Source organism: Pangasianodon hypophthalmus, chromosome 29 (assembly GCF_027358585.1).
Source record: "Pangasianodon hypophthalmus isolate fPanHyp1 chromosome 29, fPanHyp1.pri, whole genome shotgun sequence".
Classification (NCBI taxonomy): Eukaryota; Metazoa; Chordata; class Actinopteri; order Siluriformes; family Pangasiidae; genus Pangasianodon; species Pangasianodon hypophthalmus.
In genome coordinates this window covers 12826243-12842823 of record NC_069738.1, presented here as the reverse complement: position 1 = coordinate 12842823, position 16581 = coordinate 12826243, and the positions used below count along the sequence as shown (strand labels likewise).

General features: G+C 39.9%; 1 protein-coding gene across 1 annotated transcript; it reads left to right on the top strand.

Moving 5' to 3' along the window:
* The first annotated feature begins 747 nt into the window (after nt 1-747).
* dbpa (D site albumin promoter binding protein a) lies at nt 748-16108 on the top strand. The gene is made up of 4 exons (XM_026928333.3): nt 748-1807; nt 2789-3205; nt 10819-11066; nt 12233-16108. Exons 1-4 carry the CDS (start codon nt 1624-1626, stop codon nt 12446-12448), a joined length of 1065 nt encoding a protein of 354 aa, XP_026784134.1. The 5' UTR covers nt 748-1623; the 3' UTR covers nt 12449-16108.
* Nucleotides 16109-16581: the final 473 nt, after the last annotated feature.

Genomic DNA, 16581 nt, shown 5'->3' with positions numbered 1-16581 from the left:
TGCTGTTTTACTCGCATCTCACGCGGCCCTAGCAATAGAGGGAGCAGAAGGGGAGGAGCGAGTGTCTTAAATTGGACCAATGGGATGCGGTGAAGGGCCAGCAGTGACCTACTTTAGTCCAATCGCATCGCAGGAAGGCTGCCGGTAAGGTAGTAACCGCGCGTGCACGGGCCATGTGCTTGAGTTGAGCCACGAGTTTTTAAACCGGTGGACAAAATGTTTGTGTTGTATGTGTGATAGGTAGGATTTGGTGATGATGATGATGATGATGATGATGAGGATGATGATTATTATTATTATTATTATTATTATTATTATTATTATGTGGTGTTTGTATGTATAATAGGCTATTTAAAACAGTCTCTATCTATTTTCTCTAAAACAACCTGGTTTAAACATTGGTTTCATTAAAAAGCATCAGACACAAACCGGCTATAACACTTCCATGATTATTTTCTCCTGGATCTGAAATTAAAAATGCGGTTAACCCAAGCAAGAGTTTTTATTTATTTATTTATTTATTTATTTTAAATATATTTATTGAATTTCAATAAAGCATAACAGACAAAGACACAGTCAAATTAACCCATGCAAGAATAATCCGTCATTAATATATAACTTCAGTCTGGCTTCTTCAAAGGACCGCCTCCAAAAAAAAAAAAAAAAAAAAAAACACTGGGTTCTATCGCCAAAGCAGGAGTCATTAATATTCATGAGCCCCGCCCACTTTTAATAATTTATTCATGAACAGCGCCCCTCAGCGCTTCCCCGTCCCCGTGAGAGGTGACGTCACGAGAGCTCGCCCGTGTTCGTTCCAGCTGACCGTAGCCGCGATTCCGGGCGCTCGTCTGTCTCACTGACTCCGGAGCAGGCGATGGGTGACAACCCCGAGTAAATAACACCAGGGAAGAGAGCGCGAGCGTGACACAAGGGGGGAGAAAAAGAAAAAAAAAAGAAAAGAAAAGAAAAAGCAAACGGTGCAGCAGATGATTCCTGGAGGCTACTGCGCCTCTTCCATGACAGCTGGAGTAGTGGAGCTCTGAGGACGGCGGCTTGGCGGCGGCTGCGCGTCTCAACAGCGTCGCACCGCTGGATCTAATGGACGCCTGTCGCTCGCAGCTCACTGGCTTTCTCGGGGAATATTTTCATCCGGGCCCGAAGCTCAAACTGGTGCCAAATGTCAGCAAATAAGCGGACTGAGCTCCTGCGAACACGTCAAGAGTGCCAGCTTCAATTCCCTGCCTGCAACTTTTGCTGAAAGCAGAGACAGAAGCGTCCTGGGCGCCAGGTTTAAACATTTCAACGCAGTGATAGTGAACAGGAAGATGGAGCACAGTGCTGCTGAGTAGAGATCCTATGCGTGTGCAGATTTATTTTAATTATTATTATTATTTTTTAGTTTAAAAATGGATTGAGTGGAAAGCACTTTGGGAAAGCCTTCTGGATGCTGGATGGTTTGAGGTTTGAGGTGTAAACCCTCTCCTATCCTCTTATCATCAATGGTCAGCTGAGGGCTTTATCCGGAAGCAGCTCCTATCTCTCACTCACTATAGGTTTTTTTTGGTTTTTGTTTCGAGTTGATTGTGATTTAAAAGTGGACCCTAAGCCAAGTATAGTCAGGCTATGTCCAGGCCTCTTTCTCAGCTTTTACCTCCTCCAGATCTTCCCTCTGGAGGTAGTGCACAGTTTGGCCCTACTGCTACTACAGCACCCAATGGCCACCTGGGCTCCGTGGCCAGCCTAAAATCTCTTCTTCAGCTTCCCATTAAAGGAGACAGCAGAGGGAAAGACTGCTGTGAGATGATCGGTGAGTCTCTCTCTCTCTCTCTCTCTCTCTCTCTAATGGGTAGGCCTACAACCTCAGTGATGGAGTCTAAATGGGTAGTAACAGTATAATTACCATTCAGCTTGCCTACAAATACAGTAATTCCATTAGTAATCATTTTGCGGGTCAAATCAAGGTGTTTTAGTTGTGTTTCTAAAAGGCGACATTTTTTGTTTGATATTAAAAGGCAGTTTGTTTTTGTTTCTGCATTTGCTAGCCTCCTCTATGAAAAAATAATCCATATCATATGTAGGTCTCATGTGCATTCTTTTCTGTAGTAGTGAAGATGTCAGTAATGTATAATGATCATAAAAAAAAGAGTCTGGACAAAGATGTTTTGCAAATAATGTCTGTGCTTCTTCAGATTTAAAATGCATCTAGAAGTTATATAAAGAGACTGTCAATAAGGATAGCTCCCATATTCACATGAAGGTTTGTATATTGGCACTGGTTGCAGAGCTTCTTCTCTTCAGCCTTTATTCAACGCCCTCAAATACACCCACACAATCTCCTTTTCTCACTTCTCATCCTACTCCTTTAGTCCCCCTCCTCCAGTAACTACAGCTCTTTTTTATCAACCTCTGACCACCTCACCTTAACACTTCACTCATTGATTGTCACTATTTTGGTATCGTAGCCAATGTACTATTCCTGTCATTCCTCTTCTTCATCCCCCAGCCCAGATACCAGGTTTCTGCCTGGTGTTGTGGCTGTTGTGTAGTGTGTGATTCCAAGCCTACAGCTTGTATGGTTTGTGACATCCACCATTTATAACAAGCATCTCTAGTTACAGATTTTGAAGCTTTTTAATATCATACTAGGAATCCTGTGCAAGTGTATGACATTTTTAAGGCTCAATACCATTATTACAATGAACTTTTCAGAGGCAGGATGCAAGACTTAGAAGATGGTAGCAAGACATTCTAATATAACAACCCAAATATATATATGTTTTTGTTATAGATCAAGACAAACCGTTGGACTCTGATGAGGATTCACTTGGTGGAATTGGCACCGGGGCCAGTGGCTCTATGCGCACCTCTTCCCAGACGGCTTTCCTGGGGCCATTGCTGTGGGAACGCACGCTACCATGTGACGGCGGCTTATTCCAGCGGCAGTTCATGGACTTGGAGGAGTTCCTGACGGAGAACGGCATGGGGTGCATGCCACTGGGCAGTACCTCTGGTGCTCAGGCCCTCATTCCATCGCAGAGCATGCAGTCAGCCCTTCCAAGCCAGAGCTCCTCACCGTCTCCCGGCTCCTCCTCAGCCTCCTCCATCTCTTCCCTCTCATCTTCGTCATCCTCGTCCTCCCTTCTGGGACTAGACGTGCCACAGGTCCAAACCCAAGGAATGCTGGCAAGTCCTGAGTGTCTGCACGGTAAGCATTAGGGAGTGTTCACATTGAGTTTTCGGAGTCTGTCAAAAACGCATTGAAGTGCATTGCTGGTAAGTAGTAACTGTGTTTGCCTGAGGAAGTTGTTATTAGGTCAAGTATATGTATTTTGTGCTGCGTACACTGACAGTGTGTAGAATTGAGGCTTGCCATGAGCCGCACTTGATCTGGATCGTCAGCGTCACTTCAAGTGTTGATTGAGCGTAATTTTTATACACTGGCAGCCGTTGATGCAAACTGTCTGTGAATGCATTGTTTTCATTGAAATGAATGGTGTTTTTTGACAGATACCTAAAAGGACTGTGTGACTTAGTACATGTTTCTATGAGTGTTTTTTTTTTTGGCAGGGAGTAGGGGTGGAATTGAATAGCCTGAAAAATAGGGGATATACACTATATGGCCAAAAGTTTGTGGACGCCTGACCAGCACACCAATGTGTGTGTTGAACATCCCATTCCAGATTTATTCCACATTTGCTGTTATAATAAGCTCCACTCTTCTGGGAAGCTTTCCACTAGATTTTGGAGCGTGGCTGTGGGGATTTGTGTTCATTCAGCTACAAGAGCATTAGTGAGATCAGGCGCTGATGTTGGTGAGGAGGTCTGGGGTTCAGTCGGTGTTCCAGTTCATCCCAAAGGTGTTCAGTGGGGTTGAGGTCAGGGCTCTGTGCAGGACACTCGAGTTCTTCCACTCCAACCTTCACACACCATGTCTTCATGGAGCTCGCTTTGTGCACAGGGGCATTGTCATGCTGGAGCAGGTTTGGGCCTCTTAGTTCCAGTGAAGGGAAATTGTAATGCTACAGCATAGAAAGACATTCTAGACAATTGTGTGCTTCCAACATTGTGGCAACATTTTGGTGAAAAAAGACTTACGGGTGTGATAGTCAGGTGTCCACATACTTTTGGTCATATAGTGTATTTGTCTAGATAGAAGTAGGTGTATGCTGTAGACCTATGGATGTTGTTATCTGACCCCAGGAGTATGTGCACTGTTGTGAATACGAGCTGCACAGGCTCACTGGTTAATGTTGCAGTGAGGCATAAACTGGCTTCCCTGAGGCAGTTGAGTTCTCATGTCCAGTGCAATAAATTTTAGAACTGGAGGTTGCTTCAAATTCCAGTCTAAATGTTACAAAATAGTCCACTAAATCTTAAAGCTGATCACATGGCTATTTTTGCATTATGGTTTTTAAATCATCTATAAAATCACTGTCCCACACTTGTCTTTGTAACAATATACAGTTTTGGTTAATTGGAGGCTATAACCTTGCTCTTTGTTTGTATTCAAAATAAAAAACTGGCCCTTTTATAGTAAGCCGGCTGTGACTCAAGTTTTTGACAAAGGCTATAAAGCTTCAGAAAGCAATGAATATAAAAGAAATGAGATCGCAATGTTGGCGTTATTCACAGCCTGACCAGTGGAGTTTAGTAGAGTCATATAAATAGTATAATATTGTGCATCACCTACACTGCACAATTTCCTTTTTCTATAATCGAACCCAAACAATAGCTAGTGAGATAAACCAGCTTTTAATACAGAGTTCCTTTAAAAAAAAAAGGTAGGAGTTTAGCATTTTAAGCCCAGTAGTCTAATGTTATTACCAGATGTAACATTACAATCACATTTAACCTTGGAGTATATAAGAAAGAGCTTCGATGCTTCAAAAGGATTAGCTACCAGAACATATAATTAATTATGGTGAATGGTGAGAGGACTGTTAGATTGACTGGTATGTTGCCAGAACTTTGTTTTAGGTGTTAATTCAAGTTTATGTTGTACAAAGTCACAGTATTGTTGTAGAATGTATGTGTGTGCAGCTCAGTATTAGGTGAAGGATGACCGTGGCTGTAGCTTAGTAGCTGAGGGTCTGTGCTAGTGGCAGGAACATTGTGAATTCAAATCCCAGGATAGCAGAAGAGCCACTGTTAGGCCCTTGAGCAAACAAGTTAACCCTCTGCTGGACCTCTGTATATTTTCTGTCTTCTATTTCACTGTATGTCGATTTGAATAAATCTGGAATTGAAGAGCCATTGGAACAGAGGTCCTATAGAAAGGAAAAACAGCTGAGGAATAAGCAAGGAAACAGAAAGGGAAAGAGGGAGAGAAATGGGAAAGGGAGGGGTGGACTCTAGCAGTGTGTGTTTTCTTTGCGTGTTTTTGAAGCTTGTTCCCTCGTCCTCCCTCTTGCTCTGTGTCTCACACGTTGAGGCCATGTGCAGGCGACTCATCACGTGCCGATGCAGAGAGCAATGAGGGGAGAGAGCAAGGGGAAGGGAGGGGCGCAAGAAAAGGGGGAGGGCCAAAAGTGCATGTGAGAGAGAGAGAGAGAGAGAGAGAAACCGCAAATCCCTTGTAGCTGTGACTTTGAGAGATATCTTTGTCATTTCTGTGTGATGACCCTGCCAGACACATGATGCATGATAGACACTGAAAACTGAAGCACACCAATGTAATATATAGACAAATATAAGACCAATAAATATACAAAACACCTTGAATTGTGTGTATGTGCATGTGTATGCACTAGAGCAGAGGTTCTCAGCCCTGGTCCTGCACATTTTTGTGTTTTCCCTGCTCCAACACACCCACTTCAACTCAGGAAGGGCTGTTAATTAACGTATTAGTTGAATCAGGTGTGTAGGGAGCAGGGAAAACACTAAAACATGCAGGGCAGGAGATACTCCAGGACCAGGGCTGGGAACCTGTGCACTACAGCTTCACGATTTGCATAGGTGCTGTGAAGGGTTGTTCACATTGTCATCAGTGTGTGTTTTCCTAGCACGTGTGCACACTTGTGGGTGTATCACAAATGCCTTTTTTTGTTTGTTTTTTGCTTCATCATCTTCTCCTTCATCTTCTTCTTCTTTTTTTTAAGTAGTGGTAGCTGATAAAAAAAAAAGAAAAAACATGTTGCTTGGGACAGTGTACTAAGGACAGGACAAAACCTCTAGAAAAGTCTTAAACATGTTTAGTAGCTATAGTAGCTAGACAGAACAAAGGAATATTATTAATCGCTTGCTAGTTAATCGACTAATTAGCGGTTAAATTTGATTCTTGCATTTGAAGATGAACGCTGTAACAGTTTAACATAATAAGTATGAATTCCCTGTGTTCTTGCGATGTTACGTGGTGAGAAAACGAACTACTATTAAGGCTGGCCCGAACAATAGTCACAGGCTTCGAATACTCGTTGTAAAAACCATCCTTACAACAATAATATTTACACTTCATACTTAAAACTACAAGATTTTTCTTTCTCTGGTGCAAAAATGTTTTTACTTGCGGATGAACACTTCTACAGCGTGGGTTATGCTGCATCCTTCTCTACGCAGATTAATCTGAATACTGGGAGAACTGAGTAACACAAATTCAACGAGAACTCAGGGCTGTACCCCAAACTGGCTCTGCTCACTAAATAGGATGACCAAATAGTATAGGTGGAACTGTTGTACCAATATACTGCTAGGTACAATAGGATGTGGTTTGGGACACATCCATTACCGAGAGATATAAGTATCTGCTGCCATTACAGACGTCTTATGACAATAAAATCTTTATTATACACATCCATGTGCAGTTACTGAGTACCATGTGAAAGAGCAAAACCTCTGGCCTGTAACAAATCTTGTCTTTTAGCTAGCTCGCTAACATCGGCTGTTTTAGTAAGCTAGCAGTTAGTAGTAAGCTAGTCTGCTAATGCTAGCATGCTAGCTAAAATGCAAGGCCTTGTTTGGAGAAATGCTTTTGTCTAGTATGATCCATCAGCTGTCTGCTGGTACAAGTCTGCGTTTCCAAGCTGCTGAGATTTGTTTAAAGTAGGAAAAGATGTAGTATTTTTGAAATGTCGTAAACAGCGATAAATATCCTACTGAAAAATTCAGCATGATCTGACCAGCTAGCATTGGGTCTCAAATCCATACTATTCTAGACCGTTATTTACTATCAACACTAACCAGTTTTCCTATTATAGTTAGTGTTTAAATTTAAAAAAAAAAACTCTTATGTCACCTTGAAACCTACCTAAAGGTCCGTTTTGCGTGCCAGCCTTCTGGATTTTCTAGATTAATCAATACTTTTGAATGTAAGAGTTTTAGATTTGAGACACTGCCCATGCCAACAATCATGATGACGGCAGAAAGTTTTAAGAGAGACACAGCTCATCAATGTGTTTAACATCGCTTTGTGCGTAAAATCGCTAAACATTTTACAGTTCGACTTGGAAAGCTGGCAGACTGGGATGTTTTGGCTCTGACCAGTGATTATTGTCTGGTGACTGTTGCTCTTACATCTTGTGGATATACATAAGATACGCAGCGAATGTGTGAACGATGCAGCTCATGTGACCATTGCTTCTGCATGCACACGCAAAATCATGTGCCGAGTATAAACCAGGCTCGTCTGCTTCGCGTCAGGTCGTATCACACCACCCCGGTGTGGATTTTCCTATAACAGCACAACACTTCCCACTAGACTGGTAAGTCTGTGCAAGGAATATTCCTTTGGTTCTATGTTATAAATCTGGAATTTAAAAAATGTATGCTGGTCAAGGCTTGGGGTGCAGAAAATTCATCATGTCCATTTGGGGTCATTTGCTCAAAAAGTTTGAGAACCCCTGAGCTACCAGCTGCCAGAACATAGACCATGCTAACAGACCATGTTCTTTGGTAGCTGGTAATTTATGTTCCATCTTATTACTTGTCTAAACTCACCAATAAATGTTTCTAAACCATTAATTTTCTTTTTGTGTTATTTTCTTATAACTTGTCTGCAATGTTGCAGCACCAGTTCAGAAACTGTTTCTGTCATTTCCGTTTATCTGGCAAAGATGGTTTACCAGTTTGACCAGTTTGGCCTGTGTTTTGGCGACTGCTAGCTAATCAGACTAATCAGAGTTTTCACCCGAGTGCTGAGGCAGTTAATCAGTAAGTGCTTTATCCTGGTCAGGGTTGCGGTGGATCCTGGGAACACTGGGCGTGAGGTGGGAATACACCCTGTCTATGAATTCCGGTGATGTTTACATTATCATAATAACCTACTTCATACTATTTTTTAGTTTTCAAATAAATTGTGCTGTTGTATTTACTGAATAAATACAACTTAAGCATACAGATACAACTGATGAAGTTAACTATTCTTTCTGCTTAGTAGTTTGTCTTCTTCACTTCCACTATTGATTTGGTTATAGTGCATATTTAGGGTTTATACATGCAGTAGATAATATGACAATTGAGCCTATATTGCTTCAGTAGGAGGGGTAATCGTGTCCATCTCCAGCTGGAAAAATGACATCTTACCCCCATTTTACTGTATCGAGTAGGCAAAAATGTTCGTTATCCCAAATAGTGGGTTAGTGTGTTACTGTAAATAAATTACTGAACAAGAAGAAGAAGAAGAGCTGGTCCAGATGACCTTTCATATTTTTTCAGTGCTGACCTTAGTTAAAGTTTAATTAATATGCACATTTAAGTAAATATATACAAGTAATGATAACAGGTTTTGTATAAATAAAAAGGTCAGAAATTTTATTTGTTTCAAGTGCTTTTTATTTATTCTGAAATGTGGAGGGAAGGAGGCCAGGGGGCCTCCAATATAAATTTTGCCTAGGGCCTCCAAATGTCTAGAACCCGCCCTGTACCCCCTGGATGGGATAGCAGTTCGTTGCAGGGCACCGTGCGCGCGCACACACACACACACACACACACACATACACACACCTAGGGGCAATAATTTAGAGTAGCTAATCCACCTACCAGCATGTTTTTGGTCAGGGGGAGAACCCAGAACCCGGAGAACCCAGAAGAAACCCAAGCCCAGGATCAAACCCTGGAGCTGTAAGGTGGCAACACAACCCACTGTGCCACTGTGCCACCACATAGTGTGATAGGAAAATTTAATATTGACTCAGAAATAACTGCCGTACCATGTCTGAATTTAATACAATATACAGCGTCTGAAATGAATAACATTTGTGAATGGAATATACATGCATCTTTATTATGTGAAGGATGCAGCATCTACCATCATAATAAAAGTATAATAAACTGCAGTTTCTTTCTTAGCTGAAAAAGGGACTGGATGCTTTTCCTTTGAGTGGAGTTGAGAGCAGAGGTGTAAAAGGCCTTGCCTTTTTGAAAGCAATGTACTGGAGTTGTAGCTTGGCTGATGACTGACCCCTGGTGGCTGCATTGTGTCACTGCAATCAGGCTGAGCATGAGTGTGACCATGTACATTTACAATCATTTATTTTTGCAGGAACATTTATATAAGCAGTATGCAAGTGTGACAGTACAATCCAAACATAGAGGAATAATTCTCTCTAAACAACTTTCATACTAATCTTTTAAAATAACATGTGATCTTCTGGCATTTAAGATTTATTTAATCAATTACTGAATTGACTTCATTTCCTACAGTTTCCTACATTACCCACAATGCCTTTTGACTACCCGTTGATAGTGGTGCCAGTAGCAAGTAATGCCTTTGCTTCATCTCTACCTATAAAGCTTATATATGTATATAAGAAAAGTATTTAAAATGTGGATTTCATATAATTAAATTATATACAATTCACATTACATTTTTTTCTGTGCTGTATTTAATGAATTTACATTTTATCTGTTTTTTCCTTTGTTTTGAACTTGCTAGAGGCGAGATTTCAGGTTTTGAAAAATCAGAACACTAAGGTTTCAGATTTGAAACATTCAGAAACCTAAATACAAATCACAAAAATTAAAATATCAAATACAGAATTTCTGTACATTAGGTTAAAGGTGAATCATCTGGGATTCCCAGAGAAAAGTAGACGCTTACAGAGAGGCCAGTGTTTGGTCAGTCACAGTCATACTTTTCTCAGCTTCCAAGCTCCATACAGATGCAGCAGCTCTTTAGGCCTTTAATCTGTCCAGCTCTCACACCTCTCATTTCTCCACCCTGCTCAAACAGATAAACAGATCAGGCTTCAACTTTTATGCTAATACTGCCAACGACATTATCGTTCTTTTCATCTCATAGATCACTAACTAGCTGAGCAGTATCTCTGCCGCTCAAACTCCGCTCAAACTGCATCATATAGTCACATTACATCCTGAAGTTTGAGTCCAGCGTTTGCTGCCTCCACGACTTCTGCTTTGTATTTCTCACTAACATGATGTTGAACATCGCAGAAAAAAAAGTGAGTGAGAAAAGTGAGTGGTCTTTTGTTTTTAGTCAAACAGCAAAACCTGACCCTTATGTTTGAGATCGTTGAACTTTTTTTCCCTCATATTAAACACCATTGTAGCTGTGCTAGTCATGTCCCCGTGTGACATCAGAACAGCACGCAACCCCTCACTTCTCATCGGAATAATGAAAAATACAGCATCAGCTGACAGATTATCACCAGAATTGCTTAGCGCGTCACAAGTATTTCAATACGAACACATTTAACGTGTTTCAGGGTGGAGTTGTCCTTTAAAGGAGCCCGCCAGAGGGAGACAGATGACAGAATTATCTTCCCAAAGTATATGCGTTCATGAATGTTGCCTACTGCAAAGAATTTCAACCTATGTTCAGAATGAACTCTCTCTTTCCCTCACTGGCTTCTGTTTCTACCTCAGGTGGACAGGCCGTGCAGCAGGACCCGTCTCCCAGCTCCTCCTGCCCTCCACCACCAGTGCCCAGCACTGGTGCCCCTGCGGCTGATGTCATGGTCAACTTTGACCCCGACCCTGCCGACCTGGCCTTGTCCAGCGTACCGGGCCAGGAAGCGTTCGATCCACGGCGACATTGCTTTTCTGAGGAGGATCTCAAGCCTCAGCCTATGATCAAGAAGGCTCGCAAAATGTTGGTGCCTGATGAGCAGAAGGTAGTACGTGTGGCTTTCCTGTGTGTATACAGTGGGGTCCGAATGTCTGAGACCACACTGAAAATCTGAGATTTTTTTAATTTAATTTTTTTTGAAAATTCTAAAACAAAAAAAGGAAATGTGTAACGTCTTGACTGTTCAATATTCAAGATTTGGCACTATTTCTAGGTCCCTATTTAAATGTAAACAAAGGTGTGATAATGAGCATGTTAACTGTTTTATCCAATAAGTCAGATTTTCCTCATGTCTAATCTCTTCTAGTGAAGCGTGTGATCAGACGACGTGCTGATGGATTTGATCTAAAATGGATCATAAGGTTTTGGAGTCCATGCTAGCTCAAGTGCACGTTAAAGCAAAAAGGAGACAAACCAAATACTAAGAAACTCTGAAATTCATGTAAATATGTCAAAGATTCTACTGTTCACCCAAGCTGTTGTCAGTAATATCATTTGTAATGAAAGCGTTTGTGTTAAATTATATAAATTATCACTAGTGGTCTCAGACTTTTGAACCCCACTGTAGTTTGTCAAACACTTTGTGTGTGTGTGTTTGTGTGTGTGTGTTTTTGAGCTATAAACCCCAATAAACTAAATAACTAAATAAAATAAAAAACTTAAATAAAGGGAGATCACAAATGTGGACTGATAAAGCAGATTGCATTTTATGGATAAACTACTGTATACCATCAGCAAGAGGCAGTGAAAAATGTTTACACTGATATCACATTCGTAATGAGAAGTAAGCAATATACAGTCTGATTGTCATGAATAGTGCCGGTTGTGATAATTGCATTAAATCTGCATTAAATTTGTGTTAGGTTAGCAAACTGAAATCTACCCACATGGTAGCCAGCCTGTAAAAAAAAGTAGCACAGTAGAATACAACATGATAATATTAATGGAGAAGCAGAGCAGTTAAAGAGAGACCAGTTTGCTGTATGGTAAAATAGAAGTGCTCAATACTGAAATGTCTGCTAAGCCAAATCAAATATGCAGACGATGATCCGCTGTGGTGACCCCTATGGGAGCAGCCGAAAGAACAAGAACAACGTGATTAATGAGAATGTCCTGAAACAGTGCTACAACCAGGACCTGACCACTCACCTTTTTTTCTCATCCCACCCTTCTTTTCACCTTTTCCTTTTCTGCACTCTTTACCTTCTTTAGGATGAAAAGTACTGGAGCCGACGTGTAAAGAACAACGAGGCGGCGAAGCGCTCACGTGACGCACGACGCCTCAAGGAGAACCAGATATCCGTCCGTGCCGCTTTCCTCGAGCGAGAGAATGCTGCACTCCGACAGGAAGTGGCTGATATGCGCAAAGAGCTTGGCCGCTGTCGCAACATCATCAACAAATATGAGAATCGCCACGGAGACTTATGAAGAGGAGAATTTGAAAAAAGCAGTTTGGTCTCTTTGGAAAAGGCAGTTTAAGGGCAGGGCTGTCAAACCACACTCAGAAATTTCAGCAGACGGTTTTCTAAACAAGCACTACAACACTTGCGAACCATGTTTCTTTAAACGTGTGGCATTGTGCATGGCTGCAACAAATAGTTGCTTACAGATCAGTAATCCTAGTCAAAGGGAATGCTCACAAAGTCTATAAGAAACACTGTTCACTTTCATATTATTCTTTTTGGCTGTAATACTACGCTAAACCCTAACTTTTGCCATTTTAAGCTAGTGTAAATTTTTAGGGGAAGTTGTCGACTCGATATTCAGTGTTGCTCAGACTTTATGAACATTTCTTACTCTTGTTATTTTTCTTAGAAGATTATGCAGATGACACTGGTAATATTTTCTATGACAAAAAAAGACCTTGTATATTTTTGACATGGCTTTGGACAGTTACAATAACACAGAATAGAAGAAAACGGAGCGGAGGATAAGACAGCACAAAGATTTAGGCAGGAAAATTGTATATTTTTATACCTACAGGTGCAGACAGGCAAAGAGATTTTGGAACTAATTTTTTCCTCTATATTTTATACATATGGGTGGGTAGGGGCACTTATGAAGAAAGAGGGCTATATGAAGATGTTTTTGAAATCAGGTTGCTTACTGTGGCTGATCGAGAAGGTCTGAAAGTGAAATTAAACTACCATGATGGACAGAACTATCAGAGCAATGATGGCCAGCTGTGCTACAATGAACAGCTGAAGTTGAAGTAAACAGCAAAATAAGTGTTTTGAAATTATGTTATGGATTTGTTACAGTACCTAATTTTATATGTTGGATTCCTTTTCTTCAATTTCTGTGTGTTTTGTCCTGAGTTGAAAGCAAACAGATACAAGGAGAAAGCAGGAGGTCTGGACATTACACCCTGTCACTACATTAGAGGAATGGATGTACAAAAGATTTTCCATGTATATATTTGATTGTTGAAGCTTCTATTCCACATAAACACACATACTTATACACAAACTGGACCTTGGATTGCATGTGCACAAACCAGATGTCTTTTAAGTCAACACACATAATCAGAGTTATTTCAGCACAGTTTTCCCTGCTCCTTCACACTGTCTCTTTCTCACACTCCCTGAGTTTCTGATTTTTCCAAAACATTGATTCTGGTTTAAATTTTTGTTGTTGTTTAGTTGCCAGTGAGTGGGTTGCATGGTAGCTCATTTTTTTTGTATATTGTATGATCAGCACGGAAAAAAATACCCACATGTTGTCCTTTTGGTACAGATTCCTTGCACTAACTGTGTCTCTGTTTAAATTGTAAGAGCAATCTTAATCTATTAGAAGTGTTATGTAAATTCCCAAACTATATTCTAACAAAATGAATGCACCCTGATACTACTGTAAAAATAATATCCTATTATATAAAAGTTATAATGACCTATATGAGATTAAACTATTCTATCACTAGGTATGTCTGTAAATATCAGTATATGTGAATATGTGATTGTAGAGGTAATTTGCATAAATGTAGTTATATACAGAAACCTATTGCTTCACAAAAAGTACCTACAGCCAGAAACCCAGAATCGAATCAATCTGCAAACCAAAATGATGGGATAATAATAAAAGAATATTTTTAAAAATACATTATTTTAAAGAAGTGTTTAAATTTTGTATTTTGTCCTGGTGCAGGTAAAATAAATTAATAAAATAATAATAAAATATACAGAATTCTATACAAGCCCAACTAATTTTGGGACAGTTGCTACAAAGCTACAGTACCCTCAAGAACTATTGGCATCCTTTAAGAAAATTAGCAAAAAAAAATCATATCTAAAAAGTATAACATGCAATATGTGACATTTTGAGCTCACATTGACATTGTAAAGTTGATTTTTTTTTTTAAAGACAAAACTTTATTTTAAGCAGTGCATTTTTTTTTTCTACAGAACACTGATTTCAAAATGATCTGTACCCACACAATTGAAATTTTGTTAGGCCTGCCAGGACAATAACAGCACCGAGTCTCTTCCTGTAACATCTAATAAGGTTGGAGACACTTGTAGAGGACTCTTTGTCCACATCTCCATGCAGAACATTTTAAGCTCCTTTATGTTTGTAGGTTTGTACATATGGACTTCCCTCTTCAGTTTCAGTAGGGTTCAAATCCAGAGACTGAGATGATCGTGGCAAAACATTGCTTTAGTGTTTCTCTAACCATTTCTGTGTTAAAACCATTGCAAACTGTGACCTTAAGGCTTTTTTTTTTTTAAAACGTCTTTACCATCTTCCTCACTGTGTGGGGCAGACTGTGTGCTCAGTGGTTCAATTCCTGGCAAAATTTTCAACTTTTCGTGAAATATGTGAAACATTTTGTTATGGCACTAGCTGTGTTTAATGATATTTTAATTGTTTTGTGTAACAACCATCTGTCTCCTGTATTGAAAGGTCTTTTTTCCCCCATGGTAATGGATGAAAAAGGGATTTTACATGTGTGCAACCTCATATTTATATCCCAGGGAAACAGGCAGGTTTAAAACAGGTTCCAGGCAACAACAGAGTTCCTGTGCAAATGCAAAATAATAGAAGTTTTCAAGAATGTCAATTTGTTTGCATTTATATAAAATATTCCTCAATAATTTTGGCACATATATCTCTAAGAGAAAATACTATTATTTAAAAATAAGTATGTCTAATGAGAATTATTTTTTTCTTAGAACAAAGATAAATAGTTTCTCTGAGTCTGAGTGGAAAATTATTGTGTGTGATGTTTATTTTATACAATCAATTTTGCTAATTTTTATGAAGGGTGCCAATAATTATGGAGGACACTGTATATACAGAAGCTCTATGTTGATTTGCACATGACAATGTAAATGTGTTTTTTTTTTTCTTTTTTTAAAAAATTGTTGTTACTCTTATTATTATTGCTAGTATTATCAATTTTGATAATATTCTCTATTCCTTTTCAGCATTTCTTGTGATGAGCTTTCTAACGAAACGCTCACCTTTGTAGTAATAACACCAATAACACCATCTTGGAAAACTCATATTGCCATTTGACTGTTCATAATTGGTGCCATCCACTAAGACTTGTCATTGTATGTGTGAGTTTATATAAGCTGATAAAAACAAACAAGATTTTTTCTCCTGGAAGAATTGAATCTGCTCCTTCTGCCAGCATTGACTTGGTGCTGCTTTTGCTCCCGCACATCAAAGGAGTATGATTTTTATTACATTGAAACTTTGTAGAAGCTTAAATTGAAACTTTTGGCAGTGCTATTTTTCTATATTACCCTGTACACATGTTAATGGAATTTCACAAGCACTGGTAGCTTATCCTCTTTTTCCAGTGACAAGTTTCTTACCAGTTGATATTGCGGGTATTGTATTCATCATATTTTGCCTCTTTCCATGTGGAATATTAACAGGTCCCTGGTTGTGACTGTTATTAACTACAAATACCAAGAGCATACCACTATCAAACCTAACAGAACCAATAATATCTACTGTTCTATGTGTGGAGATGCTGGGAAATGTGGTCTGGCTTTTTCCTGACACACCAATAAATGATTGCCATTATTCACCGATACGAAACCTAGTTTGCATTGTGCGTATTGTTATACAGTTACAAAGTGCAGATCCCTCTGTTTGACTGCAATGAATCCTCTAATAATGATGCTTTATGAAGTTTGCTTGATTCACCACTGAGTGGCATGCGCTAATACACTATATGGCCAAAAGTATGTGAACACCTGATCATCACACCCATATGAGGTTCTTCCCCAAACTGTTGCCACAAAGTTGGAAGCACACAATTGTATAGAATGTCTCTGTGTGCTGTAGCTTTACAATTTTCTCTTCACTGGAACTAAGAGGCCCAAACCTGTTCCAGCATGACAATGCCCCTGTGCACAAAGCGAGCTCCATGAAGACGTGGTGTGTGAAGGTTGGAGTGGAAGAACTCGAGTGTCCTGCACTGAGCCCTGACCTCAACCCCACTGGAACACCGACTGAACCCCAGACCTCCTCACCAACATCAGCGCCTGATCTCACTAATGCTCTTGTAGCTGAATGAACACAAATCCCCACAGCCACGCTCCAACATC